The 25,998-nt window shown below is 39.3% G+C and overlaps 1 protein-coding gene across 1 annotated transcript; it reads right to left on the bottom strand.

Annotated features, from left to right (window-relative positions):
* Window positions 1–715: 715 nt before the first annotated feature.
* On the bottom strand, window positions 716–24,812 carry ZFP82 (ZFP82 zinc finger protein). The gene is made up of 5 exons (XM_045805248.2): window positions 24,692–24,812; window positions 18,091–18,175; window positions 16,648–16,774; window positions 15,297–15,389; window positions 716–3,736 (listed from the first exon to the last, which is right to left on the bottom strand). The coding sequence occupies exons 2-5, from the start codon at window positions 18,097–18,099 to the stop codon at window positions 2,379–2,381; spliced, it is 1,587 nt and encodes a 528-aa protein (XP_045661204.1). The 5' UTR covers window positions 18,100–18,175; window positions 24,692–24,812; the 3' UTR covers window positions 716–2,378.
* Window positions 24,813–25,998: the final 1,186 nt, after the last annotated feature.

The following is a 25,998-nucleotide window of genomic DNA, read 5'->3' as shown; positions in this document are numbered from 1 at the left end:
CTTTCCCACATGGCTCTGTAGGCATGCTGTGCCTCCTATTTTTAGAGATCTTTGAGTATAAACTTCTTCCTTCATGACAATCATTTCCATGTCTGCATATTCTACCGTACTTGATTAAAACAAATCCTGGGTACATTTTAACATGAGGATCCCAATACATTCCATACACTGCATTTAATGGATAGGTCTCTTAAGTCTTTTAACTTGCAACATTCTGTTTTTATTTTGTCTTAACATGTATTGGTTAAAAGACCATTTATTCTATGAAATTTTGTATATTCTGTGTTTGGTTGTTTGCTTCATGTCATTAATTTGTTCCTTTATTCCCCAAGTTTCCTGTAACATGGTAATTAGATTTAGAGACTAACATATATTTGGGTCAACATTTGAGGCAAGAACACTTAACAAATGATGCTACATTTAGCCATTGCATAACATCAAGATGCACACAGCCTGGCTGATGTATTGAGATGTTAATGTAGATTAGTGGGTTCTGTCATTCTGCTCCATTAAAAACTTCCTATCAGTCTTTTTCACCTAATAATCTTTGCATCCAACAATATCACCACCAAGATCCATTATTTCATAAATTAAAAAGTGATTTTTCAAATCATCATTCCTTTGACCTTTATTAGTTAGACTTCTCTAATAATAAAGAACTTTTCTTCAACTTTTGGTTGTCTTAAAATATAGGTAATAAAGGAAAGACAAAATAAATGCTCCAATTTTCCCTTTTATTTATCAGTAAGTGCGCTAATATGCTTCATACCTGACCAGTGCATTTGGTCAGGAAAAAAGGAAGCTATCAAGGCTACAGCGGTCATGACAAAAGGACACAGGAACCAATTTGAGGGGTTCCCACTGGCCAAAGAGGATAATCTGAGCATAAAAAGACTACAATGTATTTTAAAAAATCAACACAGGAGTTATACAAGTGATTTTTAATTTCCAAATAGTTTCTTTTTACATTACTCTTTATTAATTTTAAATTAAATTTAGACCTGGGCCAGATAATGTAGATTTAGAATATCTGCTTTTTTTTTTTTTTTAAGATTTTATTTATTCATGAGAGAGGGAGAGAGGCAGAGGGAGAAGCAGGCTCCCTGCTCTGGAGCCCGATGTGGAACTCGATCCCAGGTCTCTGGGATCATGAAACTGAGCTGAAGTCAGACACTTAACAGACTAAGCCACCCAGGTGCCGCAGAATATGTTTTTTTTTTTTTTTTTTTAAGATTTATTTATTTGACAGAAAGAGAGAGAGCACAAGCAGGGGGAGTGGCAGGCAGAGTGAGAGGGAGAACAGACTCCCCACTAAGCAAGGAGCCTGGCATGGGGCTCAATCCCAGGAGCCTGGGATCATGACCTGAGCCTGAGCCACCCAGGTGCCCCAGAATATCTACTTTTTTAATGAACAAATTGAAAACGAATTTCTCACTTCCACTGTTTTAAAGAGTAAGTTACCTGAGGTTCAATAAGTGTAAGTGTTGGTGGAAGGCATTTCTGTATTTGTTGCACCCATAGTCTTTCATATGAATTTTCAAAGGAGTAATATTAATAATAATAAAACAAATTTAGTGGCTTAAAACAATCATTTTATTATATCTCATGATCTTATGGGTCAGGAATTTGGGCAGAGGCTCAGTTGGTAGATTCGTCTGTTTTATATGGCATCAACTGAAGTCTGTCTGGCATTCAGTTGCTGGCTTGTCTGAAGGATCCAACACTATTTTACTCAAATGTCTGGTGTCTTGGTAGGCATGTTTGGAAGACTGGGCTAAAAAGGGTGCTCTTCCTTTCTGTGTAGTCTTAGGGCTTCTCCATGTGGTCTCTTCAGCAGACCAGCCCAGACATTTTAACATAATTTAGGGCCTAAGCTTAAGAGAACATTTCAAGAGATGAAGTAAAATCTACCAGTAAAGGCTGGATCCAGAAACTGACACAGCAGTACTTTTACTAGTCAAAGCAGTCACAGTGTGCCCAGCCTCAGGGGGAAGGGTTGTAGATTCCAGCTCTTGACGGTGGGGGAGAAATGTCAAAGAATTTACAGCAATCTTTATTCTGCCACAGTATTATATTACCATTTTATAAATGAAAAAATAATAGCACAGAGCAGTTAAACATCTTATCAACATAATACAAATAGGAAAGGGACAGGAAAGAGATGATAAGTGTCTCCCACATGTTACATTGACAGAATTAATTTTTAGAATAAATGTGAAGTTTATCAGGTTTAAGTGCTGGTGGAATACATTAAATTAACATATTCTTTTAATGATATAAAACCTCTCATGCCAAGTCAGTTGCCTGTATGAAGGAAGCAAAAGGGATTAATTACTACATTCATAGAGTGTTCTACAACACAGGATTGAAAAACTATCTTATATTTTCACATTATGAATTTTCAGATGATGGGTAAGGTGTGAATGTTGTCTAAAGGCCTTCTTACATTCCTTACATTCATAGGGTTTCTCACCAGAATGAATCCTCAGATGCTGAATAAGGGATGAATTAAGCCTAAAAGCCTTCCTACATTCCTTACATTCAAAAGGTTTTTCACCAGTATGAATACTCTGATGTAGAGTAAGTTTTTGGCGCAATCTAAAGGCCTTCCCACATTCCTTACATTTATAGGGCTTCTCACCAATATGAATACTCTGATGTTGTGTAAGTTGTGAGAGTAACCTAAAGGCCTTCCCGCATTCCTTGCAGTCATAGGGTTTAACGCCAATATGGATACTTTGGTGTGAAATAAGTTGTGAATAACGACTAAAGGCCTTCCAACATTCCTTACATTCGTAAGGTTTCTCACCAGTGTGAATTCTGTGATGAAGAATAAGATGATAGCCACGACTAAAGGTCTTTCCACATTCCTTACATTCATAGGGTTTCTCACCAGTATGAATTCTCTGATGGAGTGTTAGTTGTTGTCTTACTCTAAATGCCTTCCCACATTCCTTACATTCATAGGGTTTCTCACCAGTATGAAGTTTGTGATGTACTCTAAGGCCAGAGCCACACAAAAAGGCCTTCCCACATTCTTTACATTCATAGAGTTTGTCGGCAATATTAAGCTTCTGATGTCGAGTAAGATGTGCATACTGTCTAAAGGCCTTTCCACATTCTGTACATACATAGGGTTTCTCACCAGTATGAATCCTCTGATGGAGAGTAAGTTGTCCGCGTACTCTGAAGGCCTTCCCACATTCTTTACATTCATAGGGCTTCTCACCAATATGAATTTTCTGATGTACTCTGAGGTCTGGGCCACATATGAAAGATTCTCCACATTCCTTACATTCATAGAGCTTTTCACCAGAATGAAGTCTCTGATGTCGAGTAAGATGTGCAGTCTGTCTAAAGGCCATGCCGCATTCCTTGCATTCATAAGGTTTTTCACCAGTATGAATTCTGTGATGGAAAGTAAGCTGCTGGCGTACTCTAAAGGTTTTCCCACATTCTTTACATTCATAGGGTTTCTCCACAAAATGAATTCTCTGATGTGGAGTTACAGATGTGCGTTTTTGGTAGGAGGACACTTTTTGAGATGCAGTCTTTATTTGACTGAAATATTCCTCCTGTCCTTCAAATTTTCTTTTGGACTCCCAATCACTTTTTAAAATTAGGCCCTTAAGGCCATGTTTTTTAATTCTTTCCATTATCTTCCACTGGGGTGAGTTTATTTCATAAATGTCATTTTCCAAAGAGAACTTCTTGGTCTCATACCTGGTCTCTAAGTCTAAAAGAAAGTAAGAGAGCAAATATATGATTTCCTTTTTATAAAAGAAGTAAAATTTCTACAGTAGAAATAAGACAACTAAAGTAAAACTCAATGAAATTCTAAAAGTCAGTTATACAATTTGAAAAAAAAAAAACATAAGGTAACACCAGGAAAAATGAAAGTTCATGTTAAGAAAGTGAGATTGGTGATTAGTAAATATTTTAAGGCACTGGGTCTCAAATTGAGATGCAGAGTGGAATCAAAGGGAAATTGTTATAAATATTGATGTTTATTTATTTTTTAAAGATCTATGTGAGAGAGAGCGCACACACACACACACACACACGCTCAAGCAGGGGAAGAGGGAGAGAGAGAATCCCAAGCAGACTCCCCTCTGAGCACAGAGCTTGACCAGGGGCTTGATCCCATGACTCCAAGATCATGACCTGAACTGAAACCAAGAGTTGGACTCTTGACTGACTGAGCCACCTACGTGCCCCTAAATACTGAGGTTTAAATACCACCTAAACTACATGGATCAGATTCTACAGTCCTGGCCAGTCCCATATTTAATATTCTTCACACAATTCTGATGGAGATGAAAGGTTAAGAATTCATACTTAAGGGGCGCCTCGGTGGCACAGCGGTTAAGCGTCTGCCTTCGGCTCAGGGCGTGATCCCGGCATTATGGGATCGAGCCCCACATCAGGCTCCTCCGCTATGAGCCTGCTTCTTCCTCTCCCACTTCCCCTGCTTGTGTTCCCTCTCTCGCTGGCTGTCTCTATCTCTGTCAAATAAATAAATAAAATCTTTAAAAAAAAAAAAAGAATTCATACTTAACTTTTTTTTTTCAATAATTTCTCTTTATTCTTAGACTAAACTAAAACTTGCTGTGGTTAAAAGGCCTTTGCTTACCTATAACACATCATCTCAGTCTGCTCTATCCCCTCAGATCTTCTGCTTGGGTTCTTTGCACTGCTGGCTACTTCTCATCCTGAGGTCTTAGGTTAAAAGTCACTTCCTTTAAGGCTGACTCTGCTGTCAGTATCTAAACCTATGTTCTTATATATGTATTACATATCAACATATGTGTGTGTTGAAATTATATATTTATAAATGTTTCCAAGTGTTGCTCTCCTTTCCTTACCCCTAGACCTCTTCAATGGCAGAAACAATCTCTACTTTACTCTCCATTAAATAATACATGCAGGGGTGCCTGGGTGGCTCAGTGGGTTAAGGGTTAAGCATCTGCCTTTGGATTAGGTCTTGCCTGGGATGGAGCCCCATGTTGGGCTCCCTGCTCAGTGAGGAGTCTGCTTCTCCTTCTCCTTCTGCCCCTCCCCCTGCTTGTGCTCTCTCTCTCTCTCAATAAAATCTTTTTAAGAAAAATAATACATGCATAGCACAAAATGAGTTTCACTCATTTAATTTCCACGGTTATATACTTATTCTGAATATATTTCTGTCTCGAATCTCTCACATATTACAACAATGATTAAATATTCCCTTTATTCATCCAAGCTAGTCCAGCTAAATATATAAATGGAAAATGGTGGTTATATACTCTTATATATCCTGTCATTGCTTAAACCCCTTATCTATCTTCATATAACTATGAGCTACTTTTTCTTTGTCTCCACATCACAATAAAAGTACTAAGGAGTTCTATTCGTTAATCTCTCTTTAAGAGAATTCTATTACTCATCCATTTTATACCGCTCAACTGGTTTTGTTCCCTCATCTTGCTCAGGTCTCTTTTCCATTCCTTAAGAGGCAAGGCCATTCCTATATTTCCTAGAAATGTGTGCCAGTGATTTTCCATATAGCAAAACATGTTTATACTTTACTGAAGTTCTTATGAAATTTTCAGCAAAAAAAAAGATGCGATATGTAAGGAACTCACTAATAGGGTCAAAGGGTCTTGCAGTCACTTGAGTGTGAAGAATTTGCTAACAAAGGTCATGCTGGATTTAGAGAGAAGATGGTAAACCAGTAGGAGAAATAGCCAGAGAAACATTTAAGTGCTGAATGAGTTATGTTTGAGAGAGAAAAAGGAGGATGTTTTCAATTATTATATGGCCTGTATAAAAAGGTTGAAATAATATAGATATCTTCTAATAAAGCTGGAAATAATAAAATTTTAAAAATCCAAAAGTAAATCCACTTGAAATTATAGAAGAGTATATTAAATAACTTTTAGATCAATAGGGAAATAAATTCCAAAGCAGTATTTTTGTTTTTTAGAAAACAGAAGTAATAATAATTTTAAAATCCACGTTAAATTAGTATCTACAAAATCTAAGCATAGTCCTCAGAAGAAAGTTTAAAAACTTAAATATTTACAGCAATAAACACGAGAGAAAAAATTAACTAAAAACCAAAGAAATCAAAAAAAGAATAAAGTAAACTAAAGCAAAGCAGAAGAAATTAATCAATATAAATGCAGAATTAGTCAGAAAACAGAAAAAAAGAATACATAAAACAAAAACATTCTTTTAAAAAAATCAGTAAAACAGATAAAGCATTAGTTAATATAAGGAAAACAGCAAGAAAGCACACAAATAAGAAATGGCAAAGTGAAAATAACCATGAATACAGAGGACAGCTGAAAAAAAGATTACTTTGCCAAAAAATTTTAAAACATAGCTAAAATGAATAATTTTCTAGGAAAATATAATTTACCAAAACTGGCCACAGAAGAGATACAATGTTTAAACATTCATTTCCATAGAGGAAATACAGAATGTGGTCAGGCTTACCATCTCCTTCTCCTAGGAAAGAAGCTTTAAAGAACAGGCCATCCAAATTCTATTTAGACTGAGAACTAAGAAAAAGGAGGACCTCCAAACTATTTTCATAGAGTAATATTGTACTAAATAAAGATCACTCATAAAAAGAAAACTATATACCAATTTTCTGAAAACTGATATAAAAATTCGAAACATCTAATAAAATAGCACATTGAAAGACCCAGTGTTGTTTATTCAAAGAATTTTAGAGTGATCCAATATGGAGAAATCTATTAAAATAAATCAACATTTTTTAAAAGATTTTTTAAAGAATTTATTTATTTATTTGAGAAAGAGCAACAGAGAGAGAGCACAGGCAGGGGAGGAGCCTCAAAGGGAGAGGGCAAAGCAGACCCCCAGCTGAGCAGGGAGCCAGATGCAGGGCTTGATCCCAGGATCCCAAGACAACCCAAGCTGAAGGCAGACGCTTAACTGACTGAGCCACCCAGACGCCCCTATTTATTTATTTTAGGGAGAGAGAGAGAGCCTGGAGAGGGGCAGAGGGAGAGGGAGAGAAGAAGATTCCCTGCTGAGCGGGATGGGAAGCCGGGCTTGATGTCAAGACCCTGAGACCATGACCTGAGCCTTCTTTTTACTCCTCAAACATGCAAAGCTAACTTCCTCCTTAGGTCTCTTCTATTGGCTCAGAGGGCTCTTGCCCTAGAGAATCACATGGCTTGAGCCTTCATATCTCTCCTCAAATATCACCTCCTCAAAAAGACTTCCCTCATTTGTATGCATGTTATACTTCACTAAAAATTACTTAAAGGAAGAAGGAAACAAAGGAAGAAAGAAAATGAAAGAAAAAAATGATCTTGTTTAAGATGTCTAACTTTGAGTCAACAGTTGTCATTTTGGCTAAATATTTCCTGATTAAACTGATATTATCTTATTCATTTGGAACCTCTGCATTTCATTGTTTTTTCAGCATTAAGAGTGGTAAAAGTTGGGGAGGAGTTAAGATGGCGGAGGAGTAGGGGACCCCTTTTTCAGCCGGTCCCGAGTGGAGCTGGATAGGTACCAGACCAGCTTAAACAACCACGGAATCAGCCTGAGACGCAGGAAGATACATCTGGATCTCTACAAATGAACATCTCCAGCGCTGAGTATTGAGGTACGAAGCGGGGAGCCGTGAAACCGCGCACAGATATCGGAAGATAAACGGAAGGGGGAGGGAGCCGCCGCGTTCGGGCACCAGGAAGCGGTACCACCTGCACGGGGGGGGAGCGGGCGGACTCCCAGACGGCACCCGCCAAACAGCAGACTGAGACCCTGAGCGGGGAGCGCGCGCCACCAGGCTTCTCATGGAACTCCGGAATCCCGGTGTGCTCACCGGAAATAGACTGAGACCCGGAGATCCGGGAGCGCACAGGGGCTGCTGGCGGCTGGCAGCTGACGGCATTAGAAAAAAAAGGACAGAGACACGCCGGCCCTGGAAGTGAGGGCTGGGATGCCGGGTGTGGTGCGCACATCCTGGGACGCTGCAGGGTTGAGCAGCACCAACAGTAAGGGAGTTAAAGTGGCCAGAACACCAGTGGAGAACGGGCCTCAATCCCTCTGTTCTGTGACAGAGGCTGAAATTCAGCTGCTGCTGCTCTGACTCTCAGAAGAGGCACAGCAAACCGCCAGGGAAAGCCGCCAGAGAACAAAAGCCTGGAAATACCGGCTCACAGCGTGCCCATCCCCACCCCCCTCGCAGAGGACACAGAGATTCTACCCAAACAGGGTTGCCTGACTATCGGCGCGGCAGGCCCCTCCCCCAGAATACAGAAGGCAGGCTGAAAAATCAAGAAGCCCACAATCCGGGGCGCCTGGGTGGCGCAGTCATTGAGCGCCTATCTTCGGCTTAGGTCGTGATCCCGGCGTTCAGGAAAGGAGTCCCTCATTGGGCTTCTCCGCTGGGAGCCTGCTTCTTCCTTTCCCACTCCCCTGCTTGTGTTCCCTCTTTCGCTGGTTGCCTCTCTGCCACATATAAATAAATAAAATCTTTAAAGAAGAAGCCCACATCCCCAAGATCCCTATAAAACAAGTGGCATGGCCTGGGACCCAGTCAATAATTTGGGCTCTGGACAACCCCGCAACCTCTCCTCATCAGAATGACAAGAGGGAGAAGCCCCCCCCCGCCCCAGCAAAGAAAAGACAGTGAGTCTGTGGCCTCTGCCACAGAAATAATGGATATCGATGTAACCAAATTATCAGAAATGGAATTCAGAGTAACGATGGTCAAAATGATGAGTAGAATTGAAAAAAGTATTAACGAAAAGGTTACTGAGCATATAGAATCCCTAAGGACAGAAATGAGAGCGAATCTGACAGAAATTAAAAATTCTATGAGCCAAATGCAGGCAAAACTAGAGGCTCTGACGGGCCAAGGTCACCGAAACAGAGGAACGTATTAGTGAATTGGAGGATGCGTTAATAGAGGAAAAAACGAAAATAGAAGCTGGTCTTAAAAAAAATCCAAGCCCACGAATGTAGGTTACGGGAGATTACTGACTCAATGAAACGATCCAATGTCAGAATCATCGGCATCCCCGAGGGGGTGGAGAAAAACAGAGGTCTAGAAGAGATATTTGAACAAATTGTAGCTGAAAACTTCCCTAATCTAGTGAGGGAAACAAACATTTGTGTCCAAGAGGCAGAGAGGACCCCTCCCAAGCTCAACCATGACAGACCTACGCCACGTCACATCATAGTGCAATTCGCAAATATTAGATCCAAGGATACAGTATTGAAAGCAGCCAGGGCAAAGAAATTTCTCACATACCAAGGCAAAGGCATCAGAATTACGTCAGACCTGTCTACACAGACCTGGAATGAGAGAAAGAGTTGGGGGGGCATTTTTAAAGCTCTTTCAGAGAAAAACATGCAGCCAAGGATCCTTTATCCAGCAAGGCTATCATTCAGAATTGATGGAGAAATAAAGATATTTCAGAATCACAGGTCATTAACCAATTTCGTAACCACAAAACCAGCCCTACAGGAGATATTAAGGGGGGTTCTATAAAGGTAAAAAGGCCCCAAGAGTGATACAGAAAAGAAAGTCACAACCAATACAAACAAAGACTTTACTGGCAACATGGCATCATTAAAATTCTATCTCTCAGTTCTTAGAGTCAATGTAAATGGTTTAAATGATCCCATAAACGCCACAGGGTTGCAGATTGGATAAAAAGAAATGACCCATCCATTTGCTGTCTACAAGAGACTCATTTCGAACCCAAAGATGCATTCAGACTGAGAGTAAGGGGATGGAGTACCATCTTTCATACAAATGGACCTCAAAAGAAAGCTGGGGTAGCAATTCTCATATCAGATAGATTGGATTTTAAACTAGAGACTATAGATAGAGACGCAGAAGGGCACTATATTATTCTTGAAGTATTCAACAAGTGGATATGACAATTATAAATATATATGCCCCCAACAGGGGAGCAGCAATATACACAAGCCAACTCTTAACCAGAATAAAGACACATATAGATAAAAATACATTAATAGTAGGGGACCTCAACATTCCACTATCAGAAATAGACAGAACACCCTGGCAAAAACTAAGCAAAGAATCAAAGGCTTTGAATGCCATACTCGACGAGTTGGACCTCATAGATATATATAGAACACTACACCCCAAAACCAAAGAATACTCATTCTATTCTAATGCCCATGGAACATTCTCAAGAATAGACCATGTTCTGGGACACAAAACAGGTCTCAACCGATACCAAAAGATTGAAATTATCCCCTGCATATTCTCAGACCACAACGCTCTGAAATTGGAACTCAACCACAAGGAAAAATTTGGAAGAAACTCAAACACTTGGAGACTAAGAACCATCCTGCTCACGAATGACTCGATAAACCAGGAAATCAAAAATCAACTTAAACAATTTATGGAGACCAACGAGAATGAAAACACAACGGTCCAAAACCTATGGGATACTGCAAAGGCAGTCCTAAGGGGGAAATACATAGCCATCCAAACCTCACTCAAAAGAACAGAAAAATCTAAAATGCAGTTTTTATATTCTCACCTCAAGAAGCTAGAACAGCAACAGAGGAACAGGCCTAATCCACGCATGAGGAAGCAGTTGATCAAAATGAGAGCAGAAATCAATCAATCAGAAACCAGAAGTACAGTAGAGCAGATCAATAGGACTAGAAGCTGGTTCTTTGAGAGAATCAATAAAATTGACAGACCACTGGCAACACTCATCCAAAAGAAAAGAGAAAGGACCCAGATTATTAAAATTATGAATGAAAAAGGAGAGGTCACGACCAACACCATTGAAATTGGAAGGATTATTAGAAATTTTTATCAACAGCTATATGCCAATAAACTAAGCAATCTGGAAGAGATGGAATCCTTCCTGGAAACCTATAAACTACCAAGATTGAAACAGGAAGAAATTGATTTCTTAAACAGGCCAATTAATTATGAAGAGATTGAGTCAGTGATAAACAACCTTCCAAATAACAAAACTCCAGGCCCGGACGGTTTACCTGGGGAATTCTACCAAACATTCAAAGAAGAAATAATACCTATTCTCCTAAAGCTATTTCAAAAAATAGAAATGAAGGAAAGCTACCAAATTCATTCTATGAGGCCAATATTACCTTGATCCCCAAACCAGGCAAAGACCCCCTCAAAAAGGAGAATTACAGACCGATTTCCCTAATGAATATGGACGCCAAAATCCTCAACAAGATACTTGCTAATAGAATCCAACAGTACATTAAAAAGATTATCCATCATGATCAAGTGGGATTCATACCTGGGATGCAAGCGTGGTTCAATATTCGCAAATCTATCAGTGTGATACATCATATCAACAAGAAAAGACTCAGGAACCATATGATCCTCTCAATCGATGCCGAAAAAGCATTTGACAAAATACAGCATCCTTTCCTGATTAAAACCCTTCAGAGTGTAGGAATAGAGGGTACATTTCTCAATCTCATAAAAGCCATCTATGAAAAGCCTACTGCAAATATTATTCTCAATGGGGAAAAGCTGGAAGCCTTTCCCTTAAGATCAGGAACACGACAAGGATGCCCACTCTCACCACTATTATTCAACATAGTACTAGAAGTCCTTGCAACAGCAATCAGACGACAAAAAGGGATCAAAGGTATCCAAATTGGCAAAGAAGAAGTCAAAATGTCTCTCTCTTCGCAGATGACATGATACTCTATATGGAAAACCCAAAAGAAGCCACTCCCAAACTATTAGAAGTTATAGAGCAATTCAGTAACGTGGCGGGATACAAAATCAATGCTCAGAAATCAGTTGCATTTCTATACACGAATAACAAGACCAAAGAAAGAGAAATTAGGGAATCCATCCCATTTACAATAGCACCAAAAACCATATGTTACCTTGGAATTAACTTAACCAGAGACGTAAAGGACCTATATTCTAGAAACTATAAATCACTCTTGAAAGACATTGAGGAAGACATAAAAAGATGGAAAGATATTCCATGCTCATGGATCAGAAGAATCAACATAGTTAAAATGTCCATGCTACCCAGAGCAATCTACACTTTCAATGCTATCCCGATCAAAATACCGAGGACATTTTTCAAAAGACTGGAACAAATAATCCTTAAATTTGTATGGAAACAGAAAAGGCCCCGAATCTCCAAGGAACTGTTGAAAAGGAAAAGCAAAGATGGGGGCATCACAATGCTGGATTTCGAGCTGTACTACAAAGCTGTGATCACAAAGACAGCATGGTACTGGCACAAAAACAGACACACAGACCAGTGGAACAGAATAGAGAACCCAGAAATGGACCCTCGGCTCTTTGGGCAACTAATCTTTGATAAAGCAGGAAAAAACATCCGGTGGAAAAAGACAGTCTCTTCAATAAATGGTGCTGGGAAAATCGGATAGCTACATGCAAAAGAATGAAACTTGACCACTCTCTCACACCATACACACAAATAAACTCCGAATGGATGAAAGACCTCGATGTGAGACAGGAATCCATCAAAATTCTAGAGGAGAACATAGGCAGCAACCTCTACGACATCGGCCAAAGCAACCTTTTTCATGACACATCCCCAAAGGCAAGAGAAACAAAAGATAAAATGAACTTGTGGGGCTTCATCAAGATAAAAAGCTTCTGCACAGCCAAGGAAACAGTCAAAAAAACTAAGAGGCAGCCCACAGAATGGGAGAAAATATTTGCAAATGACACTACAGATAAAGGACTGGTATCCAAGATCTACAAAGAACTTCTCAAACTCAATACACGAGAAACAAATAAACACATCAAAAAATGGGCAGAAGATATGAACAGACACTTTTACAATGAAGACATACAAATGGCTAACAGACACATGAAAAAATGTTCAAAATCATTAGCCATCAGGGAAATTCAAATCAAAACCACACTGAGATACCACCTCACGCCAGTTAGAATGGCAAAAATAGACAAGGCCAGAGACAATTGTTGGAGAGAATGTGGAGAAAGGGGATCCCTCCTATATTGTTGGTGGGAATGCAAGTTGGTACAGCCACTCTGGAAAACACTGTGGAGGTCCCTTAAAAAGTTAAAAATTGAGCTACCCTATGATCCAGCCATTGCGCTACTGGGTGTTTACCCCAAAGATACAGACGTAGTGAAGAGAAGGGCCATATGCACCCCAATGTTCATAGCAGCAATGTCCACAATAGCTAAATCGTGGAAGGAGCCGAGATGCCCTTCAACAGATGACTGGATTAAGAAGTTGTGGTCCATATATACAATGGAATATTACTCAGCTATCAGAAAGAATGAATTCTCAACATTTGCTGCAAATGGACGGCACTGGAGGAGATAATGCTTAGTGAAATAAGTCAAGCAGAGAAAGATAACTATCATATGATTTCTCTCATCTATGGAACATAAGAACTAGGATGATCAGTAGGGGAAAAAAGTGATAAAGAAAGGGGGGGTAATCAGAAGCGGGAATGAAGCATGAGAGACTATGGACTATGAGAAACAAACTGAGGGCCTCAGAGGGGAGGGGGGTGGGGGAATGGGATAGACCGGTGATGGGTAGTAAGGAGGGCACGTATTGCATGGTGCACTGGGTGTTATACGCAACTGATGAATCATCGAGCCTTACATCGGAAACCGGGGATGTACTGTATGGTGACTAACATAATATAATAAAAAATCATTAAAAAAGAAAAAAAAAAAAGAAGTAGGCATAACCCCCACCCCCAAAAAAAGAGTAAATGTCATTTAATTACCTAAATGTAAAAAAGAAAGTAAGTTAGGATTGGGACAAAAAGTGTGTTTTTCCTTCCTGTGGTAGAAAGTGAGTCAGAAGATATAACATTATAGACAGTGTGGGCACTGAAATGGCCCTGTTAGAAAACAAGAACTATTAGCCTAAAATGAGTCTCCTCAGCCAGACCTGTATGTACAGAGAGCAAAATACAAAATGACAACATATGTCTCTATATAGAGAATTTTGAGGAATTATTTTTTTAAGTAGGCTTTATGCTCAGCATGGAGCCCAGCGTGGAGCTTAAACTCACAATCCTGAGATCCAGACCTGAGTGAGAATCAAGAGTCAGACGCGTAACTGACTGAGCCACCCAGGTGCCCCTAGGATCTTTTTTTAGGAAGATGTTCAAAGAGAGATGAAAATAGCACAGAGGTAGAAGCTAAACCAAGGGATCATTCTCCCTATAGTCTATTACAGTCATGTTTCTTTCTGATATGAAAAAAAAAAAAAAAATATATATATATATATATACACGTGGAAAAAAGCAAAGAATGATATTCTGTGATCTAAGGATCTATTTTCTAGAGTAATTCACATGAAACTTTGCTGATAAAACATGTATTATACAATGTCAAGCATATTTTTCTTTATAGTCTTTTATTTCCCAAAAAAAGGTTTTTCAGACCATACCTAAAATAGCCTTTCATCCCACACCATTTTCTCTTCCCTTATTTTACTTCATAGAACTCAATTACCTGAAATTATATTTTCTATTTTTTTTATAATTACTATGTGTCTCTTATTACAAGGTAAATTCCATGGGGACAGAGACTTCATTGGTTTTGTTTACCACTATATTGATAGGCCAGATCAGAGATAGGTAGATAAGTCAGTCAGTCAATATATTTATGTACTATTTATAAATCCAAAAGAAAGCAGCTAAATCAAAAAAGATATATAGAATGGTTGTTGATAAGGAAAGAGAGCACCTCTCCACCCATGCCCCCTTCAAAGGGGAGGAAAATTTGAAATAACAACAAGAATGGTAAATGGGATAAAGAAATAGTTTTATTTGTATCCCTAACTAAGACCTTTATTTGCTCCTCAGGTCTTAGACCTTTTCTCATTAGGCCTTGGACCTTTATTTTTAATTTTTTTTTAAGGGCATCTGGGTGGCTCAGTCAGTTAAGGTCATGATCGGGGAGTCCTGGGATTGATCCTCTCCCCCCTTCGAGCTCCCTGCTCAGCAGGGAGTCTCTTTCTCCCTCTGCCCCTCACCCCCCTTGTGCGCACACACACTCTCTCTCTCTCTCTCTCAAATAAATAAAATCTTTAAAACAAAGATTTTATTTTTAAATAATCTCTATATCCAATGTGGGGCTTGAACTTACAAATCCAAGATCAAGATTTGCACGCTTCACCAGCTGAGCCAGCCAGGTGCCCCAGGCCTTGGACCTTTAAAGAGGACTTTCTCAGCAATATCAGGAGAATGTGCCTCTTCCCTAACTAGTTGGGTGGTTTCCTCTGTGATGACTTCCCCCTGCTCCATTGGCTCTCACTCACCTGGATATTGCCTCCTTCCTTTCCTCACAACTTTCCAGGGCTCTTTTCCTTGCTCCAATAAGGAAATCACATCTGGCTTAGAAATGAAGCATCCTGGTTAGAAGCAAAGAAATGTAAGGTAATATGGAAATAAAAAATAAATTCAAAATTACTTTGATTCAGTCTTGGTTAAATTTTTAATTAACTATAGGTCAGATGGTAATTGATAAAGCCTTTAGAACAAAGAAGGGCAAGATGGTTAAAAAATATTCACATTAAGGTTACATAATAAATAGATTAATTTATATTCATACAAGTAATCCTTCTTGAGAGGAACAGTGGTTGAGAGCACAGACTGCCTGAGTTCAAATCCTGTGTCTGCCACATCCCAATTGTAAGACGAGTAATAGCACCTATCATACACAATTGTTGTGACAGTTATATTAACATATATCCATATCTAAACATTGCCTAGAATATGTACTCAGCACTATGTATAAAGTTGACCCTTGAACTATGCAAGACCGAACTGCATGGATACACATATATGTGGATTTTTTTTTACATTTTCTCTTTTCTAGCTCACTTTATTGTAGGAATACAGTATAATACATATAACATACAAAATATGTGTTAATCAGCTGTTTATGTTATCAGTAAGCTATTAGTAGTTAAGTTTTGGGGGAGTCAAAAGTTACATGCAGCTTTTTGACTACATAGGGGGTTGTGTCCCTAACCCCTATGTTGTTCAAGGGTTGAATGTATTTTATTAGCTATTATTTATTGTCATTGTTATTTTGCTGAGAGGAAAACAAAAAGCTTCCAGAAGCAGTTATTGTTATTTCTTAGGATATTCACACAATGTTAAGTGCAAAGTTTTTGGATTTTTAACTTTCAATCATAAAAGCAGGTAAAAGTGAGTAAGTTTATTAACAAAAGGAATGAGTTCTCTTGAATTATAAATAATTCCTGTTGATCCAACTTATCACTGCAAATATTATGTGTTCTTTTGATAGACGAAAAACCGATATCCAGGGTCTAGCTATTTTCCTTACATGTATACCAACGAATAAAACACCTATAGCAATTCTGAGTTCACACACCAAGTGAAACCTGATTTCTTTGACACAAGTAAGGCCATATTCAAATCCAGCCCTTTTTCATCATTAAGGAAGGCCTGAAGCCCACCTAAGGATGAGGAAGATGAATATGCTTAACTGAAGGTATTCACTTCCAAAGAAAGAAAGCTCAAACCATTTACTGAGAACAGGGAGCAGAAATTTGTTTCTTGAAAGATATTCCTGAAATTTCCAAAAAAAAAAGCAGATATTACGGCAAACAGGTCTAAGTTACTAGAGGCAGATAACCTTACCCAGTGAGACCAAGTTGCTGTAATTCTCCAACATTACATCTCTGTACAAGTCCCTCTGTTCCAAGTCCAGATATTCCCACTCCTCCTGAGAGAAGACTATGGACACATCATTGAACATTACTGATCCCTGCAATGACAAACCATATAATACATTTGAAATTAAAGAAAATTTGTTTTTAAGATGGAAGAGATACTGCAGGAAATGGACCCTATGGAAAACAAAAAGGCTTAGATGAGAAGCCTTTAAGATAGTGAGTTAGGAAATGAGTGTGCCTGAAGCAGCATGCCTATGTGCTCTTGAAGAATCCTGTTGCTACAGGTGCAGCCTCTTGAATACTCTGGCATATCTTGATCATCCAAACATGTCTGGGAAAGAAAAAAATCAGTTTTCCAATTAAATAAAATATTGTAGATAAGCCTCTGCCTGTTATATGTCTTCTCATAAATTCTTAAGAAATGTGAGTTCTTCCACCCTTTCCCCTTAAAGAACAGATTTTTAAAAAGTTTTCTTACAATATTTGTTAGAAAAGGATCTGAATGCAGTTAAAGGAGTTCTTCCAAATTCATCATTGAATCAGATCATATTGTAAGCATTTTTCCATTTATGACAGATTCTTTAATGAACTTTAAAAAAATTGTATAATAGTCTATGTGAGGGATATATATGACTTAATCATTCTTCCATTTTGGTCTATACACAATATTTAAGGTACTCCTCAGTTCTGAAAGTCCACAACTACTTATATATCTGCATGATCTTCCTACTTGTTATCATTTTCCATCCTTCACTGTATGCATGTCTTGTTCCTGACTTAGAGGATATGGACGTAGATCCTTGATACTGGTGACCCAGAATCACAAAGTTATCATTCTAGAGCAGCATATCCTGTCCAACTACAAATGGAACCCTGTTCCTAGTGTACAACTCTTAGGGATTCCCAGAGATCCTTGATCTCTCTGCATGCAAGACTCAACATCTCTGCCCAGTCCTAAAAGTGTTAAAAAACATGAGATTTCACCATATATTGAGGCTGAGGCGAACCAACAGCAAATCTTATCTTACATACTTGGAAAACTCAAATCCAGAAACAACCAGTTTCCCCATGAGTAGCGAAATGGGCCCATCCTCTTTCATCAACTCACAAGAGATGGCCAAACATCTCCCTCGAGTGATTTCACTTCGCCATTACAGCTCTTAGCAGAAGACTGAGCACATATAGGAGATGCTGAACAATTTTTTTCAATGAGTACATGAATAATGACTGGGGGAAAGAGGACTCATAGGATAGGTGTTGTACTAAATAGCATCATCCCTCACTGGATTTGGAGGACTGGGAGAAGATTCCTAGGCTCTGACAGGTAGGAAGTTTCAGGATAAAAAAAAATGTTCATAGGACATTAACATGAAAGTATTTTCAGAAGGAGAAAGAAACAGTAACTTACATGGGCCATGGTTTAGAAATTCAAGAACTGGTCAGTCCTCCTTGGGTATAGTTGTCTGGAGAAGCAGAGTTCACAGAGGCCAGAGCTAGGGAGAGGAAAAGGAGGTCATGAGATCAGACAGGCCTCAGAACTCCCAAAATGGCTGGAGTCCATATGTTCTTTCCCCTCCCTTGACCTTCCCAACACACACACACACACACACACACACACACACACACACACACACACACTGAAGGAGATTTGAGGGAGTCTGGACAAATCACATCCCTCCTCAGAAATTCCAGGGCTAGGGGCTCCTGGCTGGCTCAGTCAGTAGAGTGTGCAACTCTTGATCTCTGGTTTTAAGTTTGAGCCCCACATTATATGCACAGATTACTTAAAAAAATAAAGTCTTAGAAAATAAAAAATAAATTCCAGGACTGCTAAAGGGCCACATCATCTAAACAAGAATATCTTTCAAAGCCTCATAGACGTGCTTGGATTCATCTGATACAAAGAGAGAAATTCATTAGAACCAACCCTGGCAGTCACTAACCACTGTCAAACTGCTGCACTGGCAGCCCTGCTGGCCTGCCAGCCTGCAGCCAGGACAATAACTTCCAGAATCTTCTGGGCTCATCACTCTTTTCAGTCTGAATCAACCGCACTGCTTTCCTGCATACCTTATTTGCCTTTCTTTCTTTCTTTCTTTCTTTCTTTCTTTCTTTCTTTCTTTCTCTTTTTCTTTCTTTCTTTCTTTCTTTCTTTCTTTCTTTCTTTCTTTCTTTCTTTCTTTCTTTTCTTTTTTTTTAGATTTTATTTATGTATTTGACAGAGAGAGAGACAGCCAGTGAGAGAGGGAACACAGGCAGGGGGAGTGGGAGAGGAAGAAGCCGGCTCCCAGCGGAGGAGCCTGATGCGGGGCTCGATCCCAGAACTCCGGGATCACGCCCTGAGCCGAAGGCAGACGCTTAACGACTGAGCCACCCAGGCGCGCCTGCCATTCTTTCTTATAACCTAGGCTGAAAAGATGTGGATACATGCTTTCAACAGGTAGACAACACATATCTATTTATCAAAGACTCTCATAGGATGGGTATTTTATATACATTAAGTGGATCTTCAGGATTGCTATGTAGTATAATAATTATCTATGTGATAGATAATTAGAATATTCACACTAAAAGAAGTAAAACCACTTGCAGAAATTCAGTTAAGTGGCAAAGCTAAATTTGTAATCCTTATTTTTCTAACCAAAGTCAGCTCTCAATCAACTCTAATTCTTGTTTCTGTTACCCAGAATCTCTTGTTCCATGAGCATGCATGACTCATTAAAAAAGCAGAAATAACACATGAAACCCCCAAAGACATTAAATCTCGCTTTAAGAGTACTGATACCCATATTAACAAGTTTGTAAGGAAACAAATATTCTAACCTGCAGACTGTGTAAATTTAAAAGTATGTCCAAACAGCATTTGAACCATGCACATCTTCTGACTCAGAAATTCTGCTGTGGGGATTAATTCTACTCTGAATATGCGCACAAGATATAAGAGTGTGCTGACAGACATTAATCATAATGGAAAAAAAGCTGGAAAGAACCTAAATATCCTGCAGTAGGAAACAGATTAAATAAATTATAAAGTACAAGTGAAAAAGCTTGTCACTTAAAAAATGATCATATAGATCTTTAATTGGAAAGATGGAAATATGTTTACTACATGTTGCTGAATGGAGAATGTAGGTAATAACAGTTGTGAGACCTGTGATACTGTTATAGCAGGGCAAAAAGACCTATATGTGTATATATATACACATATATATATACACACATATATATACACACATATATATTTTGTATGCGCCTAGTAATCACTAAATGCTAAGCTTTTAAAAATATATAAGGACATACAAAATATTCAAGATATGTAGTCTTCAGAAAAATAAAATGAACATTATGAATACATTTGTAAAGTATTCATATATATCAACAAAAATAGGCACTAAGAGGCATCAACAGAAAAAAATCTGCAAAGATTGTTCATTTCCCCATCATGGTCTTAATTTTCTTCTTTTTGCTTATATTTACTTTATAACTTTATGTGCCAATATATACTCTTGAAATATATTTTTAAAACTTTGTAAATAGGAAGCTTTTCTTCAAATAGGTGAAAGAAACTCACTTCTAAAGCAGTCATCTCTTAAGCTTGGACGAAAAAAACTGCTGTATTTTTTTCTCCTAGTTCCCAATATCTGTCCAACTCTATGATTTGTAAGTTTGTTCATGTATGTCAGAGTTTTGCCTAGACAGAATGGTTAAACATCCCCAACTAATGCTTTGTTTCACTGCTGCTGTCTTTCTTAACTTCTTGACTGATACATTTATGTTGCTTCTGAACCAGTCATTTTAGCTATGATGCCCTCCAAAGAGCTGCTGAATCTTCTTGTCCTGTTGGTCTCATTTTGCATCAACATCATGAGAATAAAAACCATAAGGCATAATACTTATTACATAAAATCCATTTACCTACACAGAAATCCTCTAGATTTGGTTATTTTTTGGCACAGCCTGACAGTGTTTGCTATAATTAGATAATGTCTCTTCACAGGAACTCCCAAGATGTGCTATCTGACTTCTTCAGATATTATACTTAGTCTTATTTCTCTAAAGGTTATCTACCTTGATAGATAATAAGCAACTTAAGAATCACAACCATGTCATTTTAGTCACTCTAGATTCCCCAAGTACTAGCATGGGATCAGGCATATTATGAATACTTTATAAAATGTCTGATAATTCAACCTAGAAATTCGATTTCTAGGAATTTATCCTTAGAAAATTTTTATAAAAGTACACAAAGAGATATATGCAAGGAAGTTCATCAAAGAATATTTTATAACCAAAAGTCAGCGTACCTAACAGTAAGACAACCAGCTAAATAAAATAGGTTCCACAATATGATAGCATATTGCACAATTATTGACAATGACGGTACTAGTTCATATTAATTCATGAAAGAAAATATCCATGATAAATTGCCAAGTACAGAAGGCAGACTAAAAAGAATATCCACAATGTTGGGAGGTGACTGACTCTCATGTATGAAGAACACAGGCTTTGTTGTCAGGATCCAGGATATGAATCTAAGGTTTGACAGTTATCAACTAGGAGATTTCAGACATGTTAGTTTTCAGTGCCACTGTTTCCTTATAGATAAACTGGAGAATAGCAGTATCTACTTTATAAAGTTGTTATGAAAGTTAAGTAACATAATACATATAAAGCACTTAAAATACCTTATTATAAGCAATGAATAAAATGAAAACATTACATGCCCCATAGTCCATGTACTAAAAAAGTATCTTGAATAAAAAACTTTAATTCTTTGATAAATTATCTTTAATAATTTTTTAATACTAGGATGCCCTTTCTAAAGTTTTTTTTTTTTTAAAGATTTTATTTACCTATTTATTTTAGAAAGAGAGAGAATGAGAGCAGGGGGAGGAGCAGAGGGGATGGGAGAGAGTAGAGAAAAGAATCTCAAGTAGACTCTGTGCTGAGCATGAGCCCAGTGTGAGGCTCGATCTCATGACACTGAGATGATGACCTGAGCCAAAACCAAGAGTCAGAGCTTAACCAACTGAACCACCCAGGCACCCTCTTCTTATAGTAAACTTTTTTGAGATTTTCAGGACCACTGTTTCTTACATCACTAAATTTTAGAACTAAGTTTGAGAATGTACTTCTTCTTAATAATATTAGCAAAAAAGATTCATAAAAAACCAAAAGTAGAGCAAGTCCCCTTTTGCTCCCCATTCCTAGCAGCTCCAAAGAGACAACATTTGGCATCATAAAACTCAGGAAATTTGATCTAATAAGGTATCATTCTGAACACATTAAAAACATTTGATCAAGTTCTTCTGTGTAACATGTCTGAATATTTATCGTTACTTCCACTTTCTCCCCCCCGTTATTATAAATCTCCACTTAGGAGCAACCTTGAATCACTTAAAAAAAAAAAAAGTCTCTGATTCTGAAAAGATATCTTACTTGATAATTTGTTACCCTAGTAAATGTTTTCATAATCCTAGTCTTTAAAAGTTTGTACAAGTTTTTCAAATTAGAGGGGAACATTGTACTCTTCTTTACTCTGTACAGATAGCAATGTAATAAATCTTCTGACTGTACTGGATTTCTTTTCAAAGTGTTGGAGAGTCTTTATCTCCTTAAATAATCAATCTTTGTGATTCTATTTTACAAAAGAAACAAATGTACACAAGCGCACAGAAAAAAGATTTGGAAAAACAAACATCAAAATAGTTATTCACCAAAACAATCAGCTGCCTTCACTTTCTTCTGTGACTGAACACAATCAACGTAAGCAGCATTCTTAAATTTAATAAGAATATACCATAGCAGACAGAACAGGATTTGGTACACAATAGAGGCTTTATCTCTGCCTTTCTCCACTGCATAACTAATTAAAGTTTCACATTAGATATAATTCTTGCAGAATGTCTTACAAATCCCTGGTTTACTAAAAGGGATTCATACAAAATTAAAATTTTCCTGAGTCATCTTGCTCAAAAATATGACTTTGCTTAAAATTTATCATTTACTTTTTTTTCCTTCTCAGGATTCACATGTTTAATGACATAAAATTGCATCACATAGATGGAGTGTGACTTATTTAATAATTTCCCATTGTTAGACACTAATTTTGTTATCTCAAAGAACATTCTCAGATATTACAGTCTTTGATTCTAGGCCAGTGGATCTAAATCTTTTTAGGATCATGTTTGATAATCTCATTAAATTATGGATTTCCTCCCCAGAAAAATGGCATATTAACAAGTATCTACAACAATTTAAATACAATTTCAAGGGGTTTCTGGTTCTCTGAAAGCCCCAAATGGATTTAAATTACCTCTGAGTAAGAATTTCTGTTGTAGGGGCGCCTGGGTGGCTCAGTCGGTTAACCATCTGCCTTCAGCTCAGGTCATGATCCCAGGATGGAGCTGGCATCTGGCTCCCTGCTCAGCGGGGAGCCTGCTTCTCCTTCTGCCTCTGCCTGCCGCTCCTCCTGCTTGGGCTCTCTCTCTATCAAATATATATATATATATATATATATATAATCTTTTTAAAAAAGGTATTTCTGTTTTAGACCACTTGAGCAGCTTTTTTTTTTTTTTAACTCGGAAATGCCCATCACAATTAGCTTGGTATTTCCATTTTTCCTGATCTATTGAAGGTGGATGGGGAATTGCCCCAGATTACATAATAAATAGCTAATGTTTATTAAGTACTTATCAAGTATCAGGAGCTGTTCTAAGATTTTTTTTTTAAAGATTTTTATTTATTTGACAGCGCACAAATAAGGAGAGCAGGAGGCAGAGGAAGCAGGAGAAGCAGGCTCCCCAATGAGCAGGGAGCCCGATCCGCGGCTCGATCCCAGGACTCCGGAATCATGACCCCAGGACTCCGGAATCACGACCCCAGCCGAAGGCAGATGCCTAACTGACTAGCCACCCAGGCGCCCTGTTCTAAGAGATTTACACATTAAAACAAAAACAAAACAAACAAAAAACTCATATAAGCAATGGGAAGTATCTGTCATACGGATATGTGCATATAAGCACTTGATAGGCAACCTAAGTGTTAAGTGGACAGAGCATTTAAGGAGAAGGAAGCAAATCTCCCTATGTCCTAAAAAATAAAAATGCATTTCACATTATAATAGGAAATACCCACTCCCTTGACCTTGACTTTTTAAAATGGGCAAGAGCAATTCATTCCTCCTTCTCAGAGCCCTTTCCTTAGAGTTTGACAAGACTGAGGAAGAAGGGAATCTAAGGACAACAGGCCTTTCTTGGAGCCCAGCCCAGCCTGGCTAAATTAGGGCACACCACGACCCCATCTGTCCCCACCAACCACCCACACATAAACCGAGTAAGAGGGAGAATATTATTGACCCTTCCTAGTATTAAAGAAAGGCCAGGGTCACGGATGTGGGGGACGGGAATCGGACCTCAGAGCAGTTTCTTGGAGGAAAACTCCGTGGTTCTGAAACCTGCAGTTGGACCTCTGAGAGCTGTGTGTGTGCTAGTGCCTGCGTTTGCGCGCGCGTCCGACGCTGTAGTGCAGTGGGGTTACTCCCAGGAGCCAGCCTGGGAGGCACATTCAGTTCTAACATTCTTTCCCAAGATGGGATCTGAGGCTTTTTGCTGGGAGTCTTTTCTCTGGCGCTCAGATATCCGACTGGGGGGAGGAGGGTCGGAGGGGGCGCGAGCGGCTGGAGGGCAGAAGATTCAGCCGTGACGCTAGGGTCGGAGTCACACAGTCCAGGCTCCGTACCCAATGCAGTCACACAAACGCCATCACCCATTAGTCCCGACCTCAAAACTGCACATAGTCCTGATGTCACACCCGGGCCCCGTCACGCCCACAGTCACCCAGATACATAACTACACCACCGCCGTTCTCACGCACACTCGGGCCTGAGGTGAGCGGTTCGCAACGCTCTGCGGTGCTGCAGTGCTTCCCTTCCCTCTCCTAATCCCAGCCCGCAACACCTTTCCTACGGATGGCCGGAACCAACGCTGCGAACCAAGACTGCTCACCTGAGGTGCCGCGCCTGCCTCACGGTGTTGCTCCGCGTTAGCGAGAATAGGACGGAACCTGCAAGTCCATACACAGCCCCCGGGGCTTAACGGGCCGCGCGCAGAGGCTGCTGGGAGCTTGCTCTGTCGATACAGAGTGCGCCGGCGCGGCCAGCCCCAGGGAGCCAAGCATCTAACCCGCCCGCTAGCTGAGCGGGGCGGAGGTCTGGGCGGCCTTCAGCGGGGGCGGGGCTCCCAGCCCTTTGTCCCGAGGAGTCCCCGCAGGTCAGGAGCGCCGCGCGGGCGAACGACGGGCGAACTAAAGAGGGATGTGCATTAACGTGACTCTACGTAGGACCTACTTCGGATGGCTCTGTGTGTCTGTCTTTGGAGTGGTTCTGGGTGCGATTTTTGTATTGGGTGTGGCGGGTTTGTGTTTGAGAGGTGCTACTTCGCGGACAGGAATGTGGTTTCTGAAGGAGATTTTGACTGGAATTGTGTGTCAGACTGTGTAGGACCGAGAATGTGGTGGTAGCCTGTGAGATGATGGGTTTGACAGTTTCTGTGAACGCGTCTGTAATTGAACATTTAGGTGGCGCGGTTTTGATAGTTGTTTTTTTTTTCCCCCTAGACCTTCGCTACAGACCGTGGATAGGAGTCACTCAGTTTGCGCTGCTTTTGTGGCAAGAGTGTGTGTTTCTGGTGTGTGTGACGAGGTAGGTTGATTGGATGTGACCAGGATACTCACTCTCCTCAGTCCTGAAATAGAGAGATGAATGTTGCATCTTCAAGGAGCATCACCTTTACTGAAGGATTTGGTGGGAAAAAAAACCCAAAAAAACCCCAAAAAACACCACCCTGATTTTTCTGGAGAATTATGTATTTACATTTAATCACAAGTTTATTATGGAGAAGAATGTAAATAAGCATAACTTTTAAAATAAGATTTCAAAGGAAATTCCTGTCAAGGAGTAATTTATATGCTGCTTCTCCAGATTAGTAGAGTACGCTGTTCCTTTTAGTGTTAAGGGGACTTTGTTGGGAAGATTTAATAAGACCTAGGCTAAGAAAAAACTTTTTTTTAAAAAAAAGATTTTATTTATTTATTTGAGAGAGAGAGAAGGAGCAGGGGGGTGGGCAGAGGGAAAGGGAGAAGCAGACTCCTTCCTGAGCAGGGAGCCTGATGTGGGACTGGATCTGAGGAACTTGAGATCATGACCTGAGCTGAAGGCAAGCCTTAACTAACTGAGCCACGCAAGCGCCCAAGAAAATAGATCTTTACAGAAAAGAGAAGCGGTATGGCTAGAGCAGACAACCCAGGACTAAGG

Source organism: Ursus americanus, chromosome 21 (assembly GCF_024610735.1).
Source record: "Ursus americanus isolate L20-20 chromosome 21, mUrsAme1.1.p, whole genome shotgun sequence".
NCBI lineage: Eukaryota > Metazoa > Chordata > Mammalia > Carnivora > Ursidae > Ursus > Ursus americanus.
The sequence above is the reverse complement of the archived record's forward strand: the minus strand, read 5'-3'. Positions and strand labels throughout refer to the sequence as shown.

What these genes read in the sequence shown, in the direction of transcription:
- ZFP82 (XM_045805248.2), bottom strand. An exon ending in CAGCAACTTGGTCTCACTGG is followed by an intron (nt 15,390 to 16,647) that starts GTAAGGTTATCT and finishes GCTTCTAACCAG; the next exon opens with GATGCTTCATTTCTAAGCCA. An exon ending in AGGAAGGAGGCAATATCCAG is followed by an intron (nt 3,737 to 15,296) that starts GTGAGTGAGAGC and finishes ACTTTCTTTTAG; the next exon opens with ACTTAGAGACCAGGTATGAG.